The sequence below is a fragment of the Mus caroli genome, unplaced genomic scaffold (assembly GCF_978045245.1).
Source record: "Mus caroli unplaced genomic scaffold, Mus_caroli_1 scaffold_14, whole genome shotgun sequence".
NCBI classification, from domain to species: Eukaryota; Metazoa; Chordata; class Mammalia; order Rodentia; family Muridae; genus Mus; species Mus caroli.
This window is the reverse complement of record NW_028227269.1, coordinates 83,555,472-83,578,967: the sequence shown is the minus strand read 5'-3', so window position 1 is coordinate 83,578,967 and position 23,496 is coordinate 83,555,472. Positions and strand designations below refer to the sequence as shown.

Below are 23,496 nucleotides of genomic sequence, written 5' to 3'. Positions count from 1 at the left end.
TACACAGTAAAAAAAAAAAAAAAAAAAATCATTTTCTGAGCACACATTTTCCCATACCGGATACATCCCAGGTCTTGATGGATTCTGTAGTCTTGAGTCTGGGGGTGGTAGATGGTCAGCCATCTGTGGCTCAGACCCAAAGTCTTTCAACTTTTGAAGCTGCTCTTTCTGTTCTCTGTAAACAAATGAAATTGTCTTTGTACTTAAAGCATGTTTACATCATCCCAAACAACTATGATTAAAATCAAATTTAAAAAAAATATAAGAAAGACAAACACCTAAAGACTAAAGTTCTATGCAGCGCCCATACCATACAGCACCTCAGTTATGGTAGCATTCTCTTCTTTTACACAACTAACCCATCAACCATCTAAGACCTATAATCATAAATTATCAATGATCGTCAACAACTGATTCTACAACCTGCCTTCATAGTATGTTACCTACCTACCATGTTTCTCTTTTAAGAAATCCCAAATTTTTTCTTGCTAATTGCTATCAATATTCTATAGATTACAAAATGGACTCTGTATAAAATAACAGTCTAAGAAGGCATTTTAGGCTTTCACAGGAGGCTTATTTTGTTTGGGAGGTGGGGGTGGAACAGTTTCAGGTACCTAGGCTAGGCTTAAAACGGCCAAATAGATTTGAACTCATCACTCTCGTGCTAGCACTTGCAAGCACTTGCATTACAGGGTATGTACCACTATACCTACCTCTCACATCAGTTTTTAAAACTTGAATTAGCTGACATTATTTATAAAGGAAATATTTTACATAGAAATTGAGTTTTTAAAGCATTTTGATTAATACTGCACCTATATTCTGTCAAGTCAACAAGTAGCTGTGTGGAGCCACGGCCGACCATGTTAGATGAAGCAGTCTATCAAGTCCTTGCCACACTTCAGAGTTCCTCCTGGCACACTTCCATTTATTTCTGTTAACTTGTCTGACCCTTTAAAAAAAAGTCTCATGCCCAGCAGTGGTGGTGCACACCTTTAATTCCAGCACTCGGGAGGCAGAGACAGATGGATCTCTACGTTCCAGGACAGCTAGGGCTACATGAAGAAACCCTGTCTTGAAATTTTTTTTAATTATTTTTATTTTGTGTATGTTTTGTCTGCATGTATGTGTACCATATGCATGCAGTGCTCATGGAAGCCAGAAGAGGGCAGTGGATCCTTTTGGAACTGATGATAGAGACAGTTGTACAGAGCTGCCATGCGGGTGCGGAGTATATATAGGAACCTGGATTCTCTGAAAGGGCAGTCAGTCTCCTAACCACTAAGCCATCTCTCCAGCGCCACTTGTCTAACTCCTGAATGCATATTAGTTTACTATTTGCTTTAGATGGTGACAACACTCACAGGTCTATATTCTTAAAAATAATTCTCTGTATTCCTAAAGATTAATTATATACTCCTTTATTTTAATCCCTAGCTAACATCCCTTTACTTTTTCTTATAATTCCTATCGTCTACATTTATAATATCCACTACACCATCTCCAGAATGTTTTCAGTATCTCTTTACATACAGCATTGTGACCCAAGGGGACACAAAGTCCATAAGGGATGTTCCTATCTCATGGAAACACTGCTTATGGTATTCCTCGTCTCTAAAGGCACACTATAACCAGTGTGCTCTAACTGTGGTGACTACTATCCATCAGCTCACATATGTTGTTAGGTTTTGCTGCCTAGGAAGGGGTTGAAGGAAAAGGGGTGAACGTGCAGCACCTTTCATCCAGCCATCTATGCAAAGCAACAACCAATGAAAACGTCATTTTTAGGTAAGGAAAGAAAAGAAACTGGCAGTTTAGTAACCAATCACCAATCAGTTTTATGTTCTCTATAAAATAGATTTCAGAGTCAGACAGAGTTCAAATTCTGGGCCTGCATTTAATAACCAAGTAAACTTTAGCAAGTCTTAGTATTATTGTGAATGGCGATGATACTATTTTTCGTTGCAAGCCTTTGGACAGACGAGGTTAAGATGGGAGAATCAGTGTAGTGCCCGGAACAGTTATGTGAATTAAAGGTGCCCACAATTTAGAAGCAAGTAGCTAAACGCTCTGCAGCAAGCCTCACATCATGCTCATGAGTAACCTAGAAAAAGGATCGAGGACCACCTCAGACTACAGACCGAAGAGACCGCTTGCCACCTGTTCAGAACCTCCAGACATTCTTTCATTCTTCCTACAGTTATACTTTGCCATCACATTTCCCTACTACTAACATTTCAGTTACAAATTCAATTAGTATAACTCACAAACATAGACCACAATTGACAGATGAAGCAAACACATTAAAATCTATCAAAAAATTAACCATTTATTTTTCTCAAAAACCTGTTTGGAAAAAAAGACAAAAATAAAAAAGTCTTACTGTTATAGCTATATGAGAAACATTATATAATGCCCACACCGTTGATTGTAGGTTTTTTTAAAAAAAAAAAAAATCCAACTTCACGATGAAAATATAGGAAAAAAAAATCTGCTTCCAGTTAAAATCAAAGATGAACATCCTCCAAACAAAGTCTCAGTAGTCAGTAAAATCTGAAGACATCCCCAGGTAACCATTCCTAACTCCAGCAGAGAAAATAGAGCACCGCCCACCATTGCATCAAACAGCAGGGACTGTGCAGCCCATCAGATCCAATGCCAAAGAACAGACGCTGCCTACCGAAAGCAACGATGGCTCAATACACAAAGCCCCATGAAACCCAGAGTCCTGAAATGTAGTTTTAACACTTGACACATGCACTCTCAAAGCATCCAGCAACACATCTACAACGACTGAGAACAGCAATCAATTTGCACACCCTAGGACATATGTGAATAATTAACAGTTTCCAAATACCCATCTTAACCCCCAAACAGCACTGAATAACCAGAAATACAAATTCAAAGTATGATAAGAAACAGGGTTTAAAGGGTTCCATTAAAAGACTTCATTCAGCTGGACTGTGGTGGCATGCATCTTTAATCCCAGTACTTGGGAGGCAGAGGCAGGCAGCTCTTTTGAGTTTGAGGCCAGCCTGGTCTACAGAACACGTTCCAAGACATGCAGGGCTAAACGGAGAAACCCTGTATTGAAAAACCAAACAAACAAACAAACAAACAAAACCAAAAAAGGCACTTCATTTAAAAAAAGAGCAGTATGAAAATCTGTTTCAACTAAAAGGAACGATCTTAAGGAGTAAACTTACCGAAGCATTTTCAATTCTTGTGCAGCTTTCAAAATGATTTCGTGCTGCCTCTGACTGAGAACCATTACCCCTCCAAGGCCTGGGTCAGAGTCTAAGTTTGCATCGGACCCCATCATTTCAGAGGAATGATGTGAGGATGGCATATGTTCCGCCAGGGGGGAATGTCTATCCACATCAGATGGGTACCATCTGTCTGACAACAGTTCTCTTTCCCAGTCCATTCTGTCAGGAACATAATCTCGCTTTTCCCGCCATGTATCTCCTCTTTCTGGATACTCTCGAATCCTCAACTCACCCCTATCACGGAAATCTCGGTCATACCCATGGTCTCGATTTCTTTCTTCTCTCCATCTATCATCCCGATATCTATCCAAAGGTGGAAGAGGTGGGAGGGGTGGTAAAGGTGGAAGAGATGGAATATCCCGTTCACGAAACTGTGATTCTTGTTCATCCAGTGGTCTCCCATAATCTCTGTCCCACTCGTTATCCACATTTCTATCATATATATCCACAGATCTTCTAATGCAATCCACATCTCTGTCTAAGTCCCTGTCCATTTCCCTACCATAACCCTCATCCATATCCTGATCTCTTTCCCAATCATCCCACCAAGGGCCTCGCCTGTCTCCATCATAAGACCGTGATGGTGGTGCTGAGAACCTGTCCTCTCTGCTGTATGAATCTAGTGTATCATCTTGATAGTCACGTTCACACTCTCTCCAGTATCTCTTTCTATCCCAGTCATCGAGTCTTTCTCGCTCAATTGGAGCATTTCTACCATCTACTGGGAACTCTTCATGTCCTCTCTCTTCTCCATGGTTCCACGAAGCCCTAGAAGGTTCATCTCGGTGATAAGGATACATTTTGTCTCCACCATCTCCTGGTTCTGGTCTGAATGGAACTCTATCATGACCAAAATCTGGCCTTCCTAACCCCCTTTCTCGACTACCTGGACCACGAGGTGGCACCCTCTCCCTGCTTCCAGCTCTTTGAGAAGGTACTCTCTCTCTACTTCCAGCCCTTCGAGGAGGTCCTCTCTCCTGACTGCCAGCCCTGCGAGGTGGTCCCCTTTCTCGGCTGTTGGCTCTACTGTCCTGGCTGTCTTGTAGGCCACCTGGTATTTTATCCCGACTGCTTCCTGGCCTCACAAACACCCTGTCCCGGCTGCCTTCTCCTCTGTTCATTTTCTCACGACTGTCTTCTCTTCTACCCATCATTTTATCATGGAAATCTTCTTGCTTGACCAGACCTGGACCACGGTTAATTGTCTGGCCACGACCTCTGTTTACTAGTCCTTTATCCCGTGACTCTTCCACTTTGTTCTGCCCAGGACCTCTGTATGATGAGCTGCTGCCTTTATTGCCTTCTAATCTATTTTCTCTGCTGTCTGGCTGAGGAAGATCTTTTTCTTGGTGGTTTTCTGAGTGGGACAAACCAACACCCAAAGGTTTGAAATCATCTGCAGTCAATGCTGCTGCTGTGGCTCCTCCCTCCATGCTCCCTACTTTTGAGGGGAAAGTAGATTGAGTAGGTACAGGTTTGTTTGCAAGGGATACAGGCTGAGTAACACCTTCTGCTTTGTCCATGTCAGTCTCCATACTTTGAGAATTCTGGTTCCAATTAGAGGGCTCTACGGGCCCTTCCGAGACTTGGCTTTTAGTTGGCTCTTGTTGAGAGTCACTTAGATTCTCATTTGACTGAGCTGCCTTGGTATCCTTGACATCTGCGGAAATGGAAAATGCAGCTGACTGAATTTTTAAATTCTTCTGTTGGTTATTACTTGTATCTGCTAATGGCTCTTTGTTTCCTGAAAGAGGTTCTGCTTGTGACTTAGGTTGCTGCTTAGGCTGCTGCTGATGCTGCTGTCCAACAGTTGCTTTGGGGCCTTTCCACTGTGGTCCACTCTGTCGAGGACTTAGGGATGTATTGGGAGTTATATAAAATTGAGATGCTGGGCCCCGAGGGATCGTTCCCCATTTGCTTTTAGTGCCCTCTGCTGGGTGACTTTCATATCTGGGTCTTGGCCCATCGGGGCGATTTCCTTCAAAACGAGGCCCTTTGGGTCTCGGTCCTTCACACCTTGACCCTAAATCCTCAAATCTTCGAGGACCATCAAATCTACAAGTAAAACAAAAGATATTACTCAAGACAGTAAAGCAGGAAAAGAAAATTCTCCATGTAAGATTATTTAAGGCATTCTTGCCTTAGACTTTGTTTTTAACAGTGACTCTCGGTCATTAGCAAATCCCATGTCACCTATCAAAAACCAAATGTTAAGGCAGCAGTGCTTGGAAGACTTCAAGTCTAGATGTAGAAATCATGGCAGCATTATCTAACATACCTCAACCAATCGGCAGCAAGACTGACCTACTGAAATGTTAAAAAGCATTGTAAATATTGTGCCTTGGTACATGGAATAGTCCACTCCTTTTTAAATAGAAAAATAATAATAATTCCATTACTGTGAGTACTTTTAGAGTTAAATTATAACTAAAAACCAATATGGATCAATTAACAGGAAAATACAATATAATTGTAAATATTGTGGGAGCCAGCACTAAAATCTTCATTAATGTCATACACACATGTACATACATGTCATACAAACATACACACATGTCTCTCTGTCTCTGTCTCTCTCTCTCTATCTCACACACACACACCAGCTTTCCAAAGTCTGGACAGAAATTGGTTTCCTGGGGACCACTCACTAATCAAAGATCAAAGAAATGTTCCTTCCAATAGACGGTATGCTACACTTAAGACATAAGAAAATGTTGGGGCCTTCAGAATCAACAACCAAAAAAACAAAAAACCAAACCAATCCCTAAGTGTTGATAAAGTATCAATAGGTGAAAAGATGAAAAGACAACAGGGAGATAGTGGTCAGCACCACCCAGGTGAGAGGCACACTGCCATGCAAAGGGCTTACAGAGCACAGATGCTTCGCTGAGAGTTGAAAGGCAGCACCTGAGATGACAGGGTGTTAGTAATGACAGAAATAGTATGGCAAGGATCCCTTAGACTAAGAGAGCAATATGAGAGGGAAAAAGGAAGAGAAGCACATATCGTGTTTAGAAATGCAAATGGTTGTGTAGTGTGGCTGAAGCAGAGGAGAGCAGAAAGACAGCATGCTAAGGATGAAGGCAAAGAGGCAGGCAACTGTCAGTCTCCAAAAGAACTTCCTTGTTTGCCTTGTGTGGCAGGCACTAACCACCCATCTCCTACACTCACTCCCTTTCCAACTCTCATCCAGCCTCCCCGCTTTCAGTCTCATGTCGACTCCTTCTCAGCCTCTCTTATAGCTGGACTTGCACCAAGCTCCAGCTGAGAATGGAAAACGACTGACATAGTCTTCTGGGTTGTCCTTGTAAATATTAGGGATTCCTCTTCACACTTCCCTTTTTAATGCTGCTTCCAAACAACTACACTGCACTTTCTAAGTCAGGGCTGGTGAAGCAAACAGTAAAGAACCCCAGTTCCGAAGCCACTGTAAGAAATCCTGAGAGAAGACATTTCTCATCTGTTAGAGACCTCTTTTCTGTCTCTGACAGCCTTTGGGTCTCTGTAAGGTTGATTAATTAATTCAACTGGTTAATTCAGTGGTTAGAGTTACTTCATAACTGCTTAAGAGTCACTTAATACAGTCCAGCTTTCAAAGATTAGTTTTTAAAAACTAATAATGAGGAAGAAAAGTTTACAGAATAATTGATCTTGCTTGTTTGAGATAGAGCCTCACTAAGCAGCCCCAGCTGGCCACTAAACTCATGATCAACAATGTGGGTAATGAAGGTAACAGCAACATCATGCTGCAAAGTAAGTTAGAACTGGTACAGTTTGTAGCCAGTGGGAATTAAGGAAGTATGGCAAAGGAAGCATTTAGGACAATGGCAATGTTTATAGTTTAGGTGACTATGGAGCAGTCAACACTTTTCATGCCTTTAATGAAGGGTTTTTGTTTCACTGTGTGGAAAACCAATGATGAATAATAAAAGTAATTAATTTTTATTAAGTAATTAAGCAAAATATTTAACTCCCTTGCTAGTGTAAAAAAGTCTTGGTTTCAAAGGGAAGAGCTACTATAACACAGAACCAACACTAACCTTAAGAAACAGAGGCTGAGATTACAACTTTACTTTGAGGTTCTGAATCAACAAAATGGAAGGTACTGTGTTGACTGAGAGGAGCTGATCCCATCTGAGACAGGTCCTTCTATATGGTCAGAGCTGGTCTAGAAGGCATGGCCCTCCTGTGTCAGTATAAATTCTAGGATTACAGGTGTGTACCACCACATCCCGCTAATCCTAACTTCTGGGAGGACACTGAGCCACAAGAGCTGAAGTGCAAGAGATTCAAGACAGCCCTCACTACTTCCATGCCTGACAATTAAATGCAGGTGCTGTAGAGATGGCTCAATGGATGAAAGGCTTGTGGTGCAAGTGTGAAGACTGGAGTTGAGCGTTCCAGCCCCACATACAAACTGGATGGAGAGCTGGAATCACGGCCCTGCAGAGGACCTGGGTTCGGATTCTAGCACCCACACAGTGGCTCACAACTACCTATAACTCCAGTCCCAGAATCTGATAGCTTCTTCTGACCTCTGCAGGCAACAGGCAAGCACGAGGTACTCATACAACATACATATATGTAAGCAAACAGCCATACACATAAAAACAAACAAACAATGATGAGTGAATGGGACAGCTTACCTGTGTACAGGAGGTAGTCAGGGACCACTAGGACAAACTAACTGCTTAGCTAATTTAGCCAGCTTTGACTTCATCGAGAGATCTAGTCTCAGTAAACATAGCTTATGAAAGAGAGACATCCAATATCAATTTCTAGCTTACACACATACACTCACACATGTACATCTACATATGCATCATATACCATATAAAGACACACCCACAAAATAAAACAAAATAGGCTTGGAAGATGGCTTAGCAGTTGAGAGTGACAGCTGCTCTTACAGAAGACCAGAGTTAGTTCCCAGCACCCATGTCAGTTAGCTCACTGCCACCCATAATTCCACTTCCAAGGAATCCTCTATGCACACACATACATACAAATAATAATAATGATAACAACAACAATAACACAGAGACCTTGACTCTATGGGCCAACAAAAATATCAGGCTCAGCTGAGGTTCCTGCTGAGGGTAAAGGGAATATGGATATGGAACGGGAGTCAACACTAATATGGAATGGTGCCAACACTATGCCAAAGACTTCTTTTCAGGGAAAAGGATTAAAGTGCTTTTGGTTGTCTAGTTATCATACTAGGTATAAAAATCTCCCTAGGAACAAGTGTAGTCAGAAACATATGGAAAAGAATCTGATAATGAAGTTTAGCCTACCTGGCTGATACTTTTCAAACCTATCACAAGAAAGCAGAATATATATATAAACCCACAATAAAGAGAAGGCAGTAGACCAGAAGAGTTATCTTTAAAATTTTGTCTTGCCTTGTCTTTATAGACAGAGTCTCTAGTCCAGGCTGGCTTTAAACTCCTTATGTACCCAAGGATAACTTTTGATCCTCCTGCCTCTATCTCCCTGGTATGGGGATTATATACAAGCATAGTCCACCATTCCAGTTTGTGGAGATGTTGAAGATCAACAAAAGCCTCTATATGCCAGAGAAATACTCTGCCAACTGTGCTATAACCTTGGCCCTTGTTTGTAAATTCTGGAAGACAAAGGACAACAACAAAAAAATTACAAGCAGCAATTTTCAGAAGAACTGTACTGGCAGCAGGAGAGGATAAAATAAAAATGTGACTGGCTGCCCGCAGAATCCAAACCAGTCAGGATTCTACAGTGCCTGAGATGTGGGGGGAAGAAGGAGTTAAAATGTTTATTCAGCTTCCCAAAATAAAAGGTGCAAGAAGCCACTCACGTGTGTGATTAATGGTCTTGTATCCCCGCCTGGAAGAACAAGGCCTAAGAGGACAAAGCCCAGAGAAAACCTGCAACTTAGCACTGAGTTCTACTCCCCACACTAGAGGGACTGCTCAGAGTAGGAAGAGCCAATCATTCTGTGCTGGAGATTATCATCTTATAAAAATCAAAATTTATTCACCAGGAGATGGCACACCATCTTAAGTTGGACTGGGCACACATTTCAGAGTGGTTTTCATGTGACATTAAGGGGAACAAATCAGTGGCAATGAAAATAATTGGAAGTGTTGAACATTGCACTGAGACAGCACTGATAAAACCTGTTTGCTAGGGCTGAGAGATGGCTCAGCAGTTAGGAGCACTGACTGCTCTTCCAAAGGTCCTGAGTTCAATTCCCAGCAACCACATGGTGGCTCACAATCATCTGTAATGGGATCCGATGCCCTCTTCTGGTGTGGCTGAAGACAGCAACAGTGTATTCAAAAAAAATCTTTAAAAAAAAACCAAACCAAACCAACCCAACCCAAAATATCTGTTTGCTAAACTCAGTTCAAATTCAGACCTGAATGGCCCAGTCAGGAAACTCTGCTCAACTACTACATGTTTGGGAGATTACCAACGATGGGACATGAACCTTTTTAAAGAACTTACAACTTAAAAAAAATTTTTTTTCAAATATGTATTAAGTATTTTGATCACATACACCTCCCATTACTTTCTTTTTCCCAACTCCTTAGAATGAACCCTTTCTTTCCAACAATTACCCCTTCCTTCATATCCATGTTTGCATTCCACTAAGTTTAATTAGGGCTGTTTGGAGCATAGATATATAGAGTTACTTATCAAACCATGAGCAATTAACAGTGGTATAGCCACAGAAACTAGAGCAGTGGTTTTCAACTTGTGGGTCAAAACCCCTTTTGATATCCTGTATATCAGATACTTACAATTCATAACAGTAGCAAAATTACAGTTATAAAGTAGCAATGAAATAATGTTATGGCTGGGGCGGGGGGAGGGGGGGACGGCTGTGTTTCACCACAACACAAGGAACTGTATGAAATGGTCAAAGCATTAGGAAGGTTGAGAACCACCAGGCTAGAGAGATGACTCTGTGGTTAAGAGAACTTGTTGCTTTTGCAAAGGACCTGGGATCAGTTATCAGAACACATCCAGTAGCTCATGACCACCCATAACTCTAGTTCTAGAAGATCTGACATCATCTTCTGAACTCTCAGAGCACCAGGCATAGCAGGTCTGACAGCACATGCCTTTAAATCCTAGCACTTGAAAGACACAGGCAGGTTGATCACTGAGTTTGAGGCCAGCCTGGTCTACAATAGAGTTCCAGGCCAGCCAGGGCTACACAGAGAGACCTTCACTCAATCCTCCTTCCTGCAAATAAAAAGACCATGCACCATGTAGTTCATACACATGCAGGCAAAACATACAGACATACAAAGTAAAAGGTGGACCCCATGCACCATGTAGTACACACACATGCAGGCAAAACATAGAGACATACAAAGTAAAAGGTGGACCCCCCCCAAAAGGATATCATTAACCCTTAGTGTTTCCTCATGTACAGTTTTAGTTTTAGAAAAATTCTTAATAGCTCTAGCTATATATAAAACCAAACTTCATTAACAGTTTTCCTTGTAGGTCTAACTTATAAACAAACAAAAAGTTTAGGTTTTAGGTTTTAAAAATCAGAAAAAGGCCAGTGAGACAGCTCAGTAGGTAAATGTGCTTGCCATCAAGACTGTGTGCTATCCTCGGGACTCTCGTGGAAGGAAAGACCCAATTTCCACACACAGTTACAATACATGTAAGAAAAAATAAGGGGGCCTAGCAAACACAGGAGTGGATGTTCACAGTCAGCTATTGGATGTATCACAGGGCTCCCAATGGAGAAGCTAGAGAAAGTACCCAAGGAGCTAAAGGGATCTGCAACCGTATTGTTGGAACAACATGATGTACTAACCAGAACCCTGGAGCTCGTCTCTAGCTGCATATGTATCGAAAGATGGCCTAGTCGGCCATCAATGGAAAGAGAGGCCCATTGGACTTGCAAACTTTATATGCCCCAATATAGGGGAATGCCAGGGCCAAAAGAATGGGAATGGGTGGGTAGGGAAGTGGGGGGCGCTATGGGGGACTTTTGGGATAGTATTGGAAATGTATTTGAGGAAAATATGTAATAAAAATAAAAAAAAAAAAAAAGAAGGGACACCAGTTGGGAAGAATACATGCAACCAGCAGGAGTAATAAAGGAATTAGAAAGGGTAAGGGAAGGAGATGTGCTCAACAATATACTGAATATATTTACAAAACTTACTAAATTTTAAAATGAATAATAAAGAGGGAGTGGGTGAATTTGGGAGCAGGGCAGTGAGAGGGTATAGGAGGCTTTGGGGATAGCATTTGAAATGTAAGTGAAGAAAATATCTAATTTAAAAAAGGAAAATATCCAATAAAAAAGTAAAATAATAAAAAAAAAAAAAGAAAAGAAAAAATAAGAGTAATGTGTATATTATCTTGCACCTATCATTTGGATTCATTCTTAAACTTACAAAAACTGAGATCTTAGTGATTTCCTCTATATCCTGAAACACTTCATAATTTCCTTATCCTACCTAGATTTGATTGCTCATAACATTAATTTTTCTTAATTATGCTTTAAAAAACCAAAATAAGGAAACAATTACAACACAAAAAGAATCATCGAAGAGAATGAAACAAAGATAAAAGAAACATTATCACATTAGAATTACCCAAAATAGCACACTGCTTTGGGGCTTCATTAAGCACAATGCAAACTCAAAACTTTCATTTCTTTATTGTAGTAATAAAGAGAAGAAAGCTGACAGATAAAGCTGCTTCAATTCACTACAACTTGGGAGCTGGAGAGATGGCTCAGTAGTTAAGAGCTCTTCCAGAAGACCTGCTTAGATTGCCAGCACCTATGTGGTTCACAACCATCTGTAACTCAAGTTACAGAGAGTCTAATTACCCTCTTCTGGCCTCTATCAACACATGGGACCCAGACATACATGTAGGCAAAACACCACAATGCACAAAATTATTATTTTTTAATTATTTAAAAATTTAAAAATTATTTAATTTTTAAAATTATTTTTTAAAAAATTTAAAAATTATTAGAATCAAAAGATATGTGCAGAGAGACTAGAATTCCAGGCTCTAAAAGTCATATCCAATTCATCATGTATGTGAATCTGCCAACCATGAATCTTCAGGTGATTATATTCTAGATGAATATTCTAAGCAAACAATAAATTTTACTTATTATGTATGGGTATTTTGTTTTCATGCATGTCAAAGAGAATGCTTAATCTCTGGATCAACTGTGAGCTGCCATGTGGGTGCTGGACTTGAACCCAGGTCCTCTGGAAGAGTAGCCATTATTCTTACTGCTGAGCCATTTCTCCAGCCCTACCCCCTTCCTTTAAATAGCAATACATTCTGATCAATGGAAGGCATGCAGTACTGCCACCTCTTAGTCATTAAACAGGAAAGACTTTTAATGCATATTGTGTGGCAAGAATTTGGACCATCTTGACTCTCTAAAATGATACAATGACAATTATCTTTTATGATTTTATATGTCAAACTATTTGATACAAAGCAAATTTACTCTTAAAAACACTTATTAAAACTTCAAAATTTTTTCACAATCCTTTTAAATTCTTTTGTAAAATTTAAACTAAAAGGGATCCCCTGAACCTAGACAGTCAACAATGACACCTTTTCTTCTATACCCGGAGTTAAAGTAAGTAAGTGCTACAGACTGAGAAACCTGTAATACATATAATTAAGAACTGGTTCCCAGAATATATAAAGAATTTCTATATATCAGTAAGAAATAGAAAAATAGTCTAATAAAAGAAAAAAACAACCTTGAATTAGTGTTTCATACAAGAGGAAACTTAACCCAAGCGATAACCGAATGGAAAGCAGTATAACTTTACTATTATCAAAAAATACAAAATTCCAACTTTTATCACAATAACATTAACCATCCTCCCAGGCAGCTAACATTTTGTAAGTTTAACAATACTAAGAGTTGTCATGGAAGTTAAAAAATAATAAACAAAACAAAAACTCTGAAATAATACTGTTGAATAAAGTAAAACCACCTTTCTGAAAAACCATTTAACAATATGTACCAGCACAGAGCACATACAGACCAGATCCTATGTCCAAACAATTGCAATCCTTTTAAATTGTGGTATGTCCACACAATGGCAAACTGTATGGGAACAAGAAAGAACAAACTACTGCAACACTTGCAAAGCACAGGATGAATCTAATAGCAACAGTCATATGAAAATGACAAACTCAATGTACACAGAGCGTGGCTACAACTACACACACAAAATATCTGAACAAAAGCACATGCGTACACTCAGGCACAGTCAAGATATAGTCGGCACCAAAAGACATACTGCAGGCCAATGAGATGGCTCAGTTGGTAAAGGCACCTGTTGCCATCCTGGGATCCCTACGGTAGAAGGAGAGAGAACCAACTCCTACAAGTTGTTCTCTGACCTCTACATCGGGCTGCAACAAGTGCATATTCATGTACATAAAACAAACAGATATACAGATACACTTGACATTTCAACATTTTAATCAGAACTGATGATTAACATTAGAACAGGTTATAATAAAATCATATTAATGGACTACTCCCCAGCAATAAGAATGTTATGCATGACATAATCTCACATTATAATATTAAGCAAAATATACCATATCAAAGAAGTATGTAAAATATGATCCCATTAATAATAAAGCTCAAAAAATAGGCAGCCCATGGTATAAAAGATAGTTTAGTGGTAATCTTTGGGTTGAGGAGAAATGACTAAGAAGGGGGATGAGGAGGACTTTTTTATGTTTGTTTTGCCTGCATGCATATTTGTATACCATGTGCACGCTTTGTGGGCACAGAAGTCAGGAGTGGGCATCGGATCACCTGGAACTGGAGTTAAGGATGGTTGTGAACCACCATGAGTTTTGGGAATTGAACCCAGGTCCTCTGCAAGATCAACCAAAGCTCTTACCTCCTGAGCTCTCTCTTTAGCCCACTGAGGAAGGCTATTTAGACACTAGTGGTTTTTATTTCTTGATCTGAGTAGTGGTGATATGAGTGTGTCTTTGTGAAAATTCATAATGCTGTGTATAATCACCTGGTACTTTTCTACATTGATTATCAAGACAAAGCTTCATTACTGAAAAATACAAGTTCTGGGGAATTCAAATCCACTTATGTGAGAGCAGACAAACACAAGGATACTTTATCCACAAGAACCAATGAAGAGAACACACACACACACACACACACACACACACACACACCATGTTCAACAACATATACTGTGATATGCTTTTGTCACTTGACTTTGAGAAACCTTCAGAGTTTAGAAAGCTGCCTCAATCTGGACTTCTGCAATTCCTTAATGCATTTAACAGAACAGATAAATATTCTACTACTGTGGTTTTAGTCAATCAGTTTAACTCCATTCTCAATTCTTGTCTTTCTATCAGTTTTGTTTTAGGACATTTTTTTTCCAGTGTGGCTTACAGATATCCCTTATGCATTCATAACAGAACTTGAAAAAACATAAAAGAAGTTCAGTTTCCTTAAGAGTATAGATTGTTCTAACTCAATCTCTTGACTAATCAGCCTCTTGTTGATTTTGCTTTTAACTCAGTTATATAGGAGAAAAAAGATGTTTCTGAGTAACAGTCATTAACCTGTTTCTTAAAAGCCATATGAGGGGCCCACAAATTCAATCCCAGCATTCAGGAGCAGGCAGAGCTCTTTTGAGTTTGAGGCCAGCCTGGTTTACAAAGCAAGTTCCATGATAGGCAGGGTTACACAAAGAAACCTTGTCTTGCAAAACATAAGTAAAGGAAGATGGGCAGACAGAAATGGGAAGGAGACAAACTAATGCTGGAGAAAGACAGCATAAGCAGAATTCAATTTTAGGGCTAAAAACCCAACCTTATCAAAGTTACAGCATAGTGATGCTACCACCTTAGCACTGAGGAGGCTGAAGCAGGAGGATTGAGAGTTTGCAACTACTCTAGGCTACACAATGAGTTCCAGGTCAACCTGAGCTAAGTAGCAAGGCTGTATCTCTGGCTCAAGAAATGACACCAATAAATCAAACTGATCAAAAAAAGAAAAAGAAAAAGTTGCAGTTGATAGGATCGGAGTTTGATTCTCAGCACATATATCAGGTGGCTAACAGATACACGCAACTCTAGCTTTAGAAGATCCAATACCTTCTTCTGGCGTCCTTGGGCACCTGTGTGCATGTTAATATGCATATAAATTTAAATAAATTAATAAATAACACATAAAGTAAATCCTTAAAATGTATATTTGCATTATGTAGAATTAGGCTGTAAACAGGCCAATGATACTTCAGACCCTGAGTAAGTGTTCATCGTGAAGGAGACCAACAAAACACCAGCTCCTAAAAACGAAGCAGGAAAACTAGAACCATTGAGAATGTAAAAAGAACTTGCATTTATATGGCTGGCAGAAAGAACAAGTAAGTTAAGGCAGTGAGATAAAAGAACAGTTTTTAGTATCTGTAATAATATTCTGTAGAAAAGAATGAAATAACACACTCTGTGTTGCTCCACAGAGGCAGATCTAAAACAGATAGACATTATATTAATATACTTAGATTTAATGTTTAAAATCCTTTCTAAAACACTCAAAAGTTTTAAAAGACAATGTTCCTTTATTTACATGCCAATATTCAAGCACAGCCCATCAACCTCTTGTCATAAAAAATACAATGAACTTAAAAGAGGGTCAGAAGGCTGTGATTCCAATCTCATCTCAATTAGAATTAATAGTCTGGCACAATTTATTATTTTTAAGATTTTTATACATTTTATCACTTATTTGTGTTTGTCTGTATGTGTGCAGGTACATGTGAGTCACAGCATGCATGTGGAGGTCAAGGACAACCTGTGCCAACCAGTATGTAGGTTCTGGGGTCACACTCTGGCAATCACCTTTACCACCAAACACCTTCTCATTGACCCTGGTATTTCACTTATATTCAGCCCAAGTTTCAGCTCAATTCTTTACCTTCTTTACAGTCATAGAATCATTGAGAGATGGCTTATATAATAAGGTGATGTACACAAGACCTAGCACAGCAAGCTAAAATACAACATAAACCTGGGCTGCCAGAGAGGGACTACAATAGGTAATTCCTAAAGTTCCTTAGCACTACGATTATTAATTGTACCTTTGAGGGAAGAACTTAAAATAGGTCCTATATTTGATAGTCAAAAGAGGAAAACAGTGTGAGAGGCATCATGGGAGGTGGAAACACACTTTATGAGGTGGTAAGACTGCATGTCTCTGATAACCAGTTGCTAAAAGGCAAAGCTTGCTCCGCGAGACAGACATGCGTTCAAATCAACAGGATGAGCTATATTGCAAATGAACGAACAGCACAACTGTAGTCAGAACTGCGTGAATCTGTATGACGGCATTCACACAGGGCTTAAAGTAGTTTGCTTTGGGTAGTGCCTTGGTTCTATGCCGCAGTCACGCAACACTGATCTAGCAAGTTAGCTCCAGACTGTGGATGGTAATATGAAATAACTCACCTTGTATCACAGGTTATTTACAAGACCCCCCAAGATAAAAATGGATATGAGGGTTCTAACATGGCTCCAGAGTATACAGAGGAATTCATACTAATTACACTTAATTTTTTCTGAGCTTCAGCTTTGAATGGAGTTTTGATCATGTTAGTTCCAGAACTTTAAATTGGGGAAACAAACAAAAAAGATCCTTTTTTTTTTCCTTTAGAGACAGGGTCTCCTATAGTCCAGGCTGTCTTCAAACTTACTCTATAGCCAAGGACTAGGCTTGGACTTGTGAGCCTCCTACCTCTCCACCAACCCACTCAGGTAACGTGGTGCCAGGATCAAACGCAGGGCTTTGCAAAGGCCAGGGAAGCATCCTACAAGCTGAGCCACATACCCAGACCATATGCTTTTGTTTTCAAATATTAAAGGCTTAAATTTAAAATGACCTCAATGCACTGACACTGAAACCAGAAACTAATATACAAATAACTGACAAAAAGGAAATCATATAACTTTCAGTATAATCCTGTATATGATATTTTAAATCTCCCAATAATAGAACTAAATTTTATATATATTTCTACTATAATTTCTGACCAGGGGAAAAAAAAAACAATTAAAATATTTTTCCAGCTAGATGTGGTGGTGGACACCTTTTATCCCAGAACAGGGGAAGCAGAGGCAGATAGATCAAAACCAACTTGGTCTACATAGCAAGTTCCAGGTCAGTCAGAGTTATTTAGCAAGACCTTGCCTCAAAACAAAATTTTCCATAGAAAACTTGACATTTATGTCATCCCAAGAGAAAGCTAGACTCTTCTAACTTGGAAACATGAATCTTACATATTTCTTTTGCGAAAGACTTGATATGCAGACCAAGCTTGCCTTACTATATATGATGTATTTTTTAAAAATTACATTCTGTATGTATGTGGGCGCACATCCTCCTTGTCCCATATGGTGCCCAGAGGACAACTGACAGGAGACAGTTCTCTCTGCCCAGCATGTGGGTTTTAGAGACAGAACTCAGGTCATCACACACAGTAGCAGGAACTTTTCCCAAGCTCATGGCTCAGCCTCTTGAATACTAGGTTTGCAAGCATACAAGACCATTCCTTGCTGAATTTAATGTTTGTTTGTTTGTTTTTCGAGACAGGGTTTCTCTGTGTAGCCCTGGCTGTCCTGGAACTCACTCTGTAGACCAGGCTGGCCTTGAACTCAGAAATCTGCCTGCCTCTGCCTCCCGAGTGCTGGGATTAAAAGCGTGCACTACCACTGCCCAGTGCATTTAATGCTTTTTTTTTTTTTTTAAGGAAAAAAAAAAAAAACAGCAACCATGATTTTTTTCTTTTCTAACATACATATATACACATACATATATACATACATATATATATATTCCCCCCCACACACACACTCCTAAAAAAAAGACAGACATCTCCCTAAGGAAAATATAAAGGATGCAAGGTCCCAGGGTGGCACAGGTGGAAGGGTGGCAGGGATTTTGTGACTTTTCTTTTGTTGACTATTTTGAGTAAAAGCAGGAACTTGGTAGGATGGTTTGTATATGCTTGGCCTAGGGAGTGGCACTGTTGGGAGGTGTGGCCTTAGCTGCCAGAAAGTCAGCTAACAGCCTTCAAATGAAGATGTAGAACTCTCAGCTCCTCCTGCACCATGCCTGCCTAGATGTTGCCATGTTCCTGCCTTGATGATAATGGACTAAAGCTCTGAACCTGTAAGCCAGCCCCAATTAAATGTTGTCCTTTCAAGAGTTGCCTTGGTCATGGTGTCTATTCAAAGCAGTAAAATCCTAAGACATGTGGTATCTGTACAAACAAATGGTTTTCTAAAAAGTCCTATTTACCCTTATACAAATCTAGCAAATGATACTTGCTAATTCAATTATTTGTCAAACAATCAAAAAGAAAAACAGGTAAGTTTAAAGTATTATTCCCACTCTTTCTGTCTCTGACTTATCCTTTCTGTTATATGAGACAGCAGGTCATATAGCCTAGGCTAAGCCTGGGCTTGACTTTACATATAGCTCAGGATAATCCTTGAAATCCTAATTCCCTCCTGCCTCTGCTTTCCAAGTGCTGGTATTACAAATGTGCCATTATATTTGGCTTAAAATATTATTTCTAAAACTGCAAAGTCAGTAAAAGTGGTCAGCATTACTCTAAAATACATTCATTCTAGACTACTATCGCCAGATAAAAGTAGTCACATTAAATAAACAGGAGTATGCAATCTTTTCTAAGTTATGTCAGGTTGAATTAACAAATAATACTAACATTTTAACTGTAAAGCCATGAGTGTATACATAAAAGTACAAAGGAAATACAAAAACTGTATAATGTTTGGATTCCAGTACAGCTTATATAAAATTGGCCACAGTAAGAGCATTGACCTACCTTGGACCTCTCGGACCTTCCAAGAAACTGCCCTTAGGAGGGTCTGCAAGCAGTCCACCTGACTTCACTGGCATGTCCTTAGCTGCAATGACGGATTGAGATAGAGCAGAAGACTCGCCCAGTCCTTGCTCAGATGAGAACACCTTGTTCAGAGGTTTGGAATTCACTTGTTCTGACTGAGGTGGAGGGTGATATGGTGAAGGTGGGGTCGAACCAAAAGACACAGGTGTGGGAAGCAGTGCTTGTCTAGGTTTCTCTGGGATCTGTGAGTTCTGAGAACCAGAAGCTGGTGGAAGTGGGGCTGTTAACTGAGGAGGCATCCCTTGTGGAGCTCCAGGGGGAGGTATTCCTGGGGGAGGTGTGGCTGAAGATAATGGTGGGAGGGGTAGGATGGGTGGTCCCCCAGGTAGAGCCGGTGGGGGAAGGACTGGTGGTGACCCTGCTGAAGAGAGGGCAGGTGGAGGGAGAACTGGAGGTGGCCCTGAAGAAAGAGATGGAGGCATTCCTGGTGGGGGGACAGAGGTTGGCAGAGAAGGTGGCATCACAGGCGGAGGCATGCCAGGTGGTGGGATGGAGGTAGGCAGGGCAGGGGGCATCACTGGTGGTGGCAAGGATGGAGGTAATACTGGAGGGGGCATTGTTGGCAGAGGTGGAGGCATCTGAGAATATGGAACAAACGGAGGTGGCATTGCCATGTTCCCCAGGTACTGGCTCTTCACAGTCTGGAACGAGTTGACTTTCTCCTGGAGATAGGTCTGAGTGGCTTTCATATGTCCCTGCCATGTCTTCCACTGCTTCTCATACTCCTGAAGCTGATCTTTATGAGGATAGGAATGGAGCTGCTCCTCCCACAGCTGAAACTCTCGCTCCCAGTCTTGAAAGAGATGTTGAAACTGTTGCTGCTGCATCTCATAATGTCGCAGCTGCACATCCAGAGACATGGTCTACAAATAAAGGACAGACATTCTTTCAAGACAGCCATGTATGCATTAGTCCCAACTTAAATTAATAAGTCAAGACTACATGAACTTTTAGGAAGATAAAAAACATTTCCAAGGGGAAAGCCTAAACTGCTAGGCCTCTTAGTGATGATCTCTTTCTTCCCTTGGGCTAAACAACATCACATCACTCTAGTATCCTTTCAAACAGCTACTTGTCAATACTTAATTTTTTAAAGATTTATTTATTTATTTCATGTATTCGAGTACACTGTCTTCAGACACACCAGAAGAGGGCATCGGATCCCATTACAGATGGTTGTGAGCCACCATGTGGTTGCTGGGAATTGAACTTAGGACCTCTGGAAGAGCAGTCAATGCTCTTAACCGCTGAGCCATCTCTCCAGCCCCCACCGTCAATACTTCTTTATCGCTAGTTGTTCATACTCACATGTCTTTTAGGAGCGAAAAATCCTTTATGCATCTTGGGAATACTTCCTGCTTACTTATTTTGGAAACACTTACCTGTATGTGTGGTGAGTGCTGGATAACTTGCTGGTACTGCTGCAGGATCTGCTGTAACTGTGTGTGCCTCTGCATTATTCCTTGATACTGGAAGCCGACTCGCTGCTGCTGCTGCTGTTGCCAATGTGCTGCTGCAGCCTGCCAATGTGCTGCTATAGCCTTCAACTGTTTAAATCTAGAATCCTCTTCTGAGTCTTCTGAGTCTTCTGACTAAATAAGAGAAACACAAACTTTTCTAAGTCATAAAACAGCAACCAAATCAATTGGGTCTAGAATCCCTTAAACTCAGGCTGAGAACTGTTCTCCTATATTTAGACAAAACACAAATCCCCCTCTACATAGTTATTGTGGATGGTAGGACAGGGGTTTAAGAACCACCATCTTCACTAGATAGGATAATCATTTCCCCAGCAGGAAGTAAATCTACAAGTCTAGTAGTACTTTCAACCCAATGAGCAGTAGAGAACCTCCATGCCTTCCTTCTCCTGCCCTCTCTCTCCCTGTCACTGTTCACTAGTGGTCTACGATATATAGTTCAGCAAAGCTGTGAGAATGGGGGAGTTTCCAAGCTTCAGTCAACAAGCTCAATGTGACAAAGATGGTCATTTGTAATGCTTCAACACTGTAAGACAGCTATTATAAATGACTATGTCCATTCTTCAGATGAGTACACTAGTAGAGAATGATTAGCTAATCTGTCCAGAGTCGCAGTGTTTGGGCAACTGACCATAAAAGCTAAGGATAAATGACTTCTCTGTACTGTGGTCATGAACCCGCATGAACATTTCTCTTTTGTGCTGAGACAAGAGTATCTTATTGCTTCATTTTCAGTCAACCTTCACATAATTCCTTTGCTAAACCTGATAAACTGACATCTTGGTACTTCAAAAGTAGAATTTTCCAGGTACCTGAGCACATGAAAATATACATCCATTCTTGACACAAGTGTTTACAAAACTTACATGACTGAATAAACGCAAAATGATTACCTGGGGTTCCTCAGGTGAGAGCGGAGGTGGTGCTTCTTCACTGGGAGGTGGCAATGGGGGCTTCTCAGCTGCAAGAGGTTCTGCTACCTGACTGGCAGGTGGCCCCGGAGCTTCTTCTTTGATGGGTTCTGGTACATCCTTTGCTGTGACAAGACCCTTTTTATGTCCCGGCAAATGCACCTTTGTCCTCTGCTGCAAACTAAGTAGATGCTGTCGATACCAATATTGTTGTTGCTCCTACAATACAAAACATTTTTAAGAATTTTATTTTATTTATTCCGTATGTAAGTGTGTTTATAGGCGAAACCATGGCAGTGTGCGGAGGGGAGGCCAGGTACAGCTTTCAGGAGATGGTTCTCTCCTGCCATGTGAGCTTCAAGGGACACAACTCAGGTCATCAGGCATGACAATAAACGCCTTCCTTGCTGACCCATTTCTTTGACTCATTTTTAAGAATGTTAATTAATAATCACATATCTCTGCAGCTGGTGCTGACAGAGTCACATTTATATATATCCATGTATCTAATGAAAGAAAAAAACAAAGCTGGACAGAGAAAGATAAGTTAGCAAGACAGAGGTTTTAAGTTTTCTCAAATTTATAAATTTAAATTAAACCATATATCATAATTGAGCATATTTCTGGTTTTTTCCCTTCAGTGTTTGTGATGATTTGTATATGCTTGGCCCAAGGAGTAGCACTGTTGGGAGGTGTGGCCTTATCGGAATAGGTGTGGCCTTTAAGACCCTCATCCTAGCTGCCTGGGAGCCAGTATTCTGCTAGCAACCTTCAGATAAAGATGTAGAACTCTCAGCATTTCCTGCACCATGCCTGCCTGGATGCTACCACATTCCTGCTTTGATGATAATGGACTGAACCTCTGAATTCGAGGCTAGCCTGGTCTACAGAGTGAGTTCTAGGACAGCCAGGGCTACACAGAGAAACCCTGTCTCGAAAAACAAAAACAAACAAAAAAGAGTTGCCTTGGCCATGGTATCTGTTCATAGCAGTAAAACCCTAACTAAGACAGTGCTAAGTATTGAGCTGATGGTTTTGTGTAGTGCAGGCAAGTTTTTCACTACCAAGCTACAGAGACAGATCTCCTCTTAGTCTTTTAGACAGAATCCCAATATATTGTCCAGATTGGCTTTGAACTTTGTCTGTAGCTCCAGAAGCTTCAGTCTCCTGAGCAGCTGCAATTATAAGCCTGTTATTACACCCAGCTAACATAACAGCTTAAAAAAAAATACACACACACACACACACACACTATAGCTGTCTTCAGACACACCAGAAGAGGGCATCACTGGATCCCATTACAGATGGTTGTGAGCCACCATGTGGTTGCTGGGAACTGAGCTCAGGACCTCTGGAAGAACAGTCAGTGCTCTTACCACTGAACCATCTCTCCAGCTCCATAACACTTTTTAAAAAATGTTTCTGACCGGGTGTAGTGGCGCACGCCTTTAATCCCAGCACTCAGGAGGCAGAGGCAGGTGGATTTCTGAGTTCAAGGTCAGCCTGGTCTACAGAGTGAGTTCCAGGACATCCAGGGCTATACAGTGAAACCCTGTCTCAAATAAACAAAATCAAACAAACAAAAAAAATGTTTCTGAGCCAGGCGTGATGACACACATGGTAGCCTGGTCTACAAAATGAATTCCAGGATATCCAGGGTTATTATACAGAGAAACTCTGCCTCAAAAAAAACCCAAACAAACAAACAAAAAACAAAACCAAAAAACAGATAAAAAAACAACAAACAAAACCAAAAAAGTTTCTGGGGACTTGAAAAATAATGATTCAGCAGTAAGAGAACTGGGTTCAGTTCCTAGTACCCACATGGTGGCTCACAACCATCTTTAAC

General features: G+C 40.5%; 1 protein-coding gene across 4 annotated transcripts in view; it reads right to left on the bottom strand.

Annotated features, from left to right (window-relative positions):
• Nucleotides 1–23,496, bottom strand: part of Ylpm1 (YLP motif containing 1) — a 76,282-nt gene that overhangs the window by 36,904 nt on the left and 15,882 nt on the right. For all 4 annotated transcript variants that reach the window (XR_015045244.1, XM_021178800.2, XM_029484466.2 and 1 more), the window contains exons 2-6: nt 21,630–21,866; nt 20,641–20,850; nt 19,178–20,121; nt 3,210–5,327; nt 58–175 (exon numbers count right to left, since the gene is read on the bottom strand). Coding sequence is in view for 3 of the 4 variants with exons in the window: in XM_021178800.2 (XP_021034459.1) it covers nt 58–175; nt 3,210–5,327; nt 19,178–20,121; nt 20,641–20,850; nt 21,630–21,866 (3,627 nt within the window). In the remaining variant the exon portion in view is untranslated. The remainder of the gene's footprint in view (nt 1–57; nt 176–3,209; nt 5,328–19,177; nt 20,122–20,640; nt 20,851–21,629; nt 21,867–23,496) is intronic.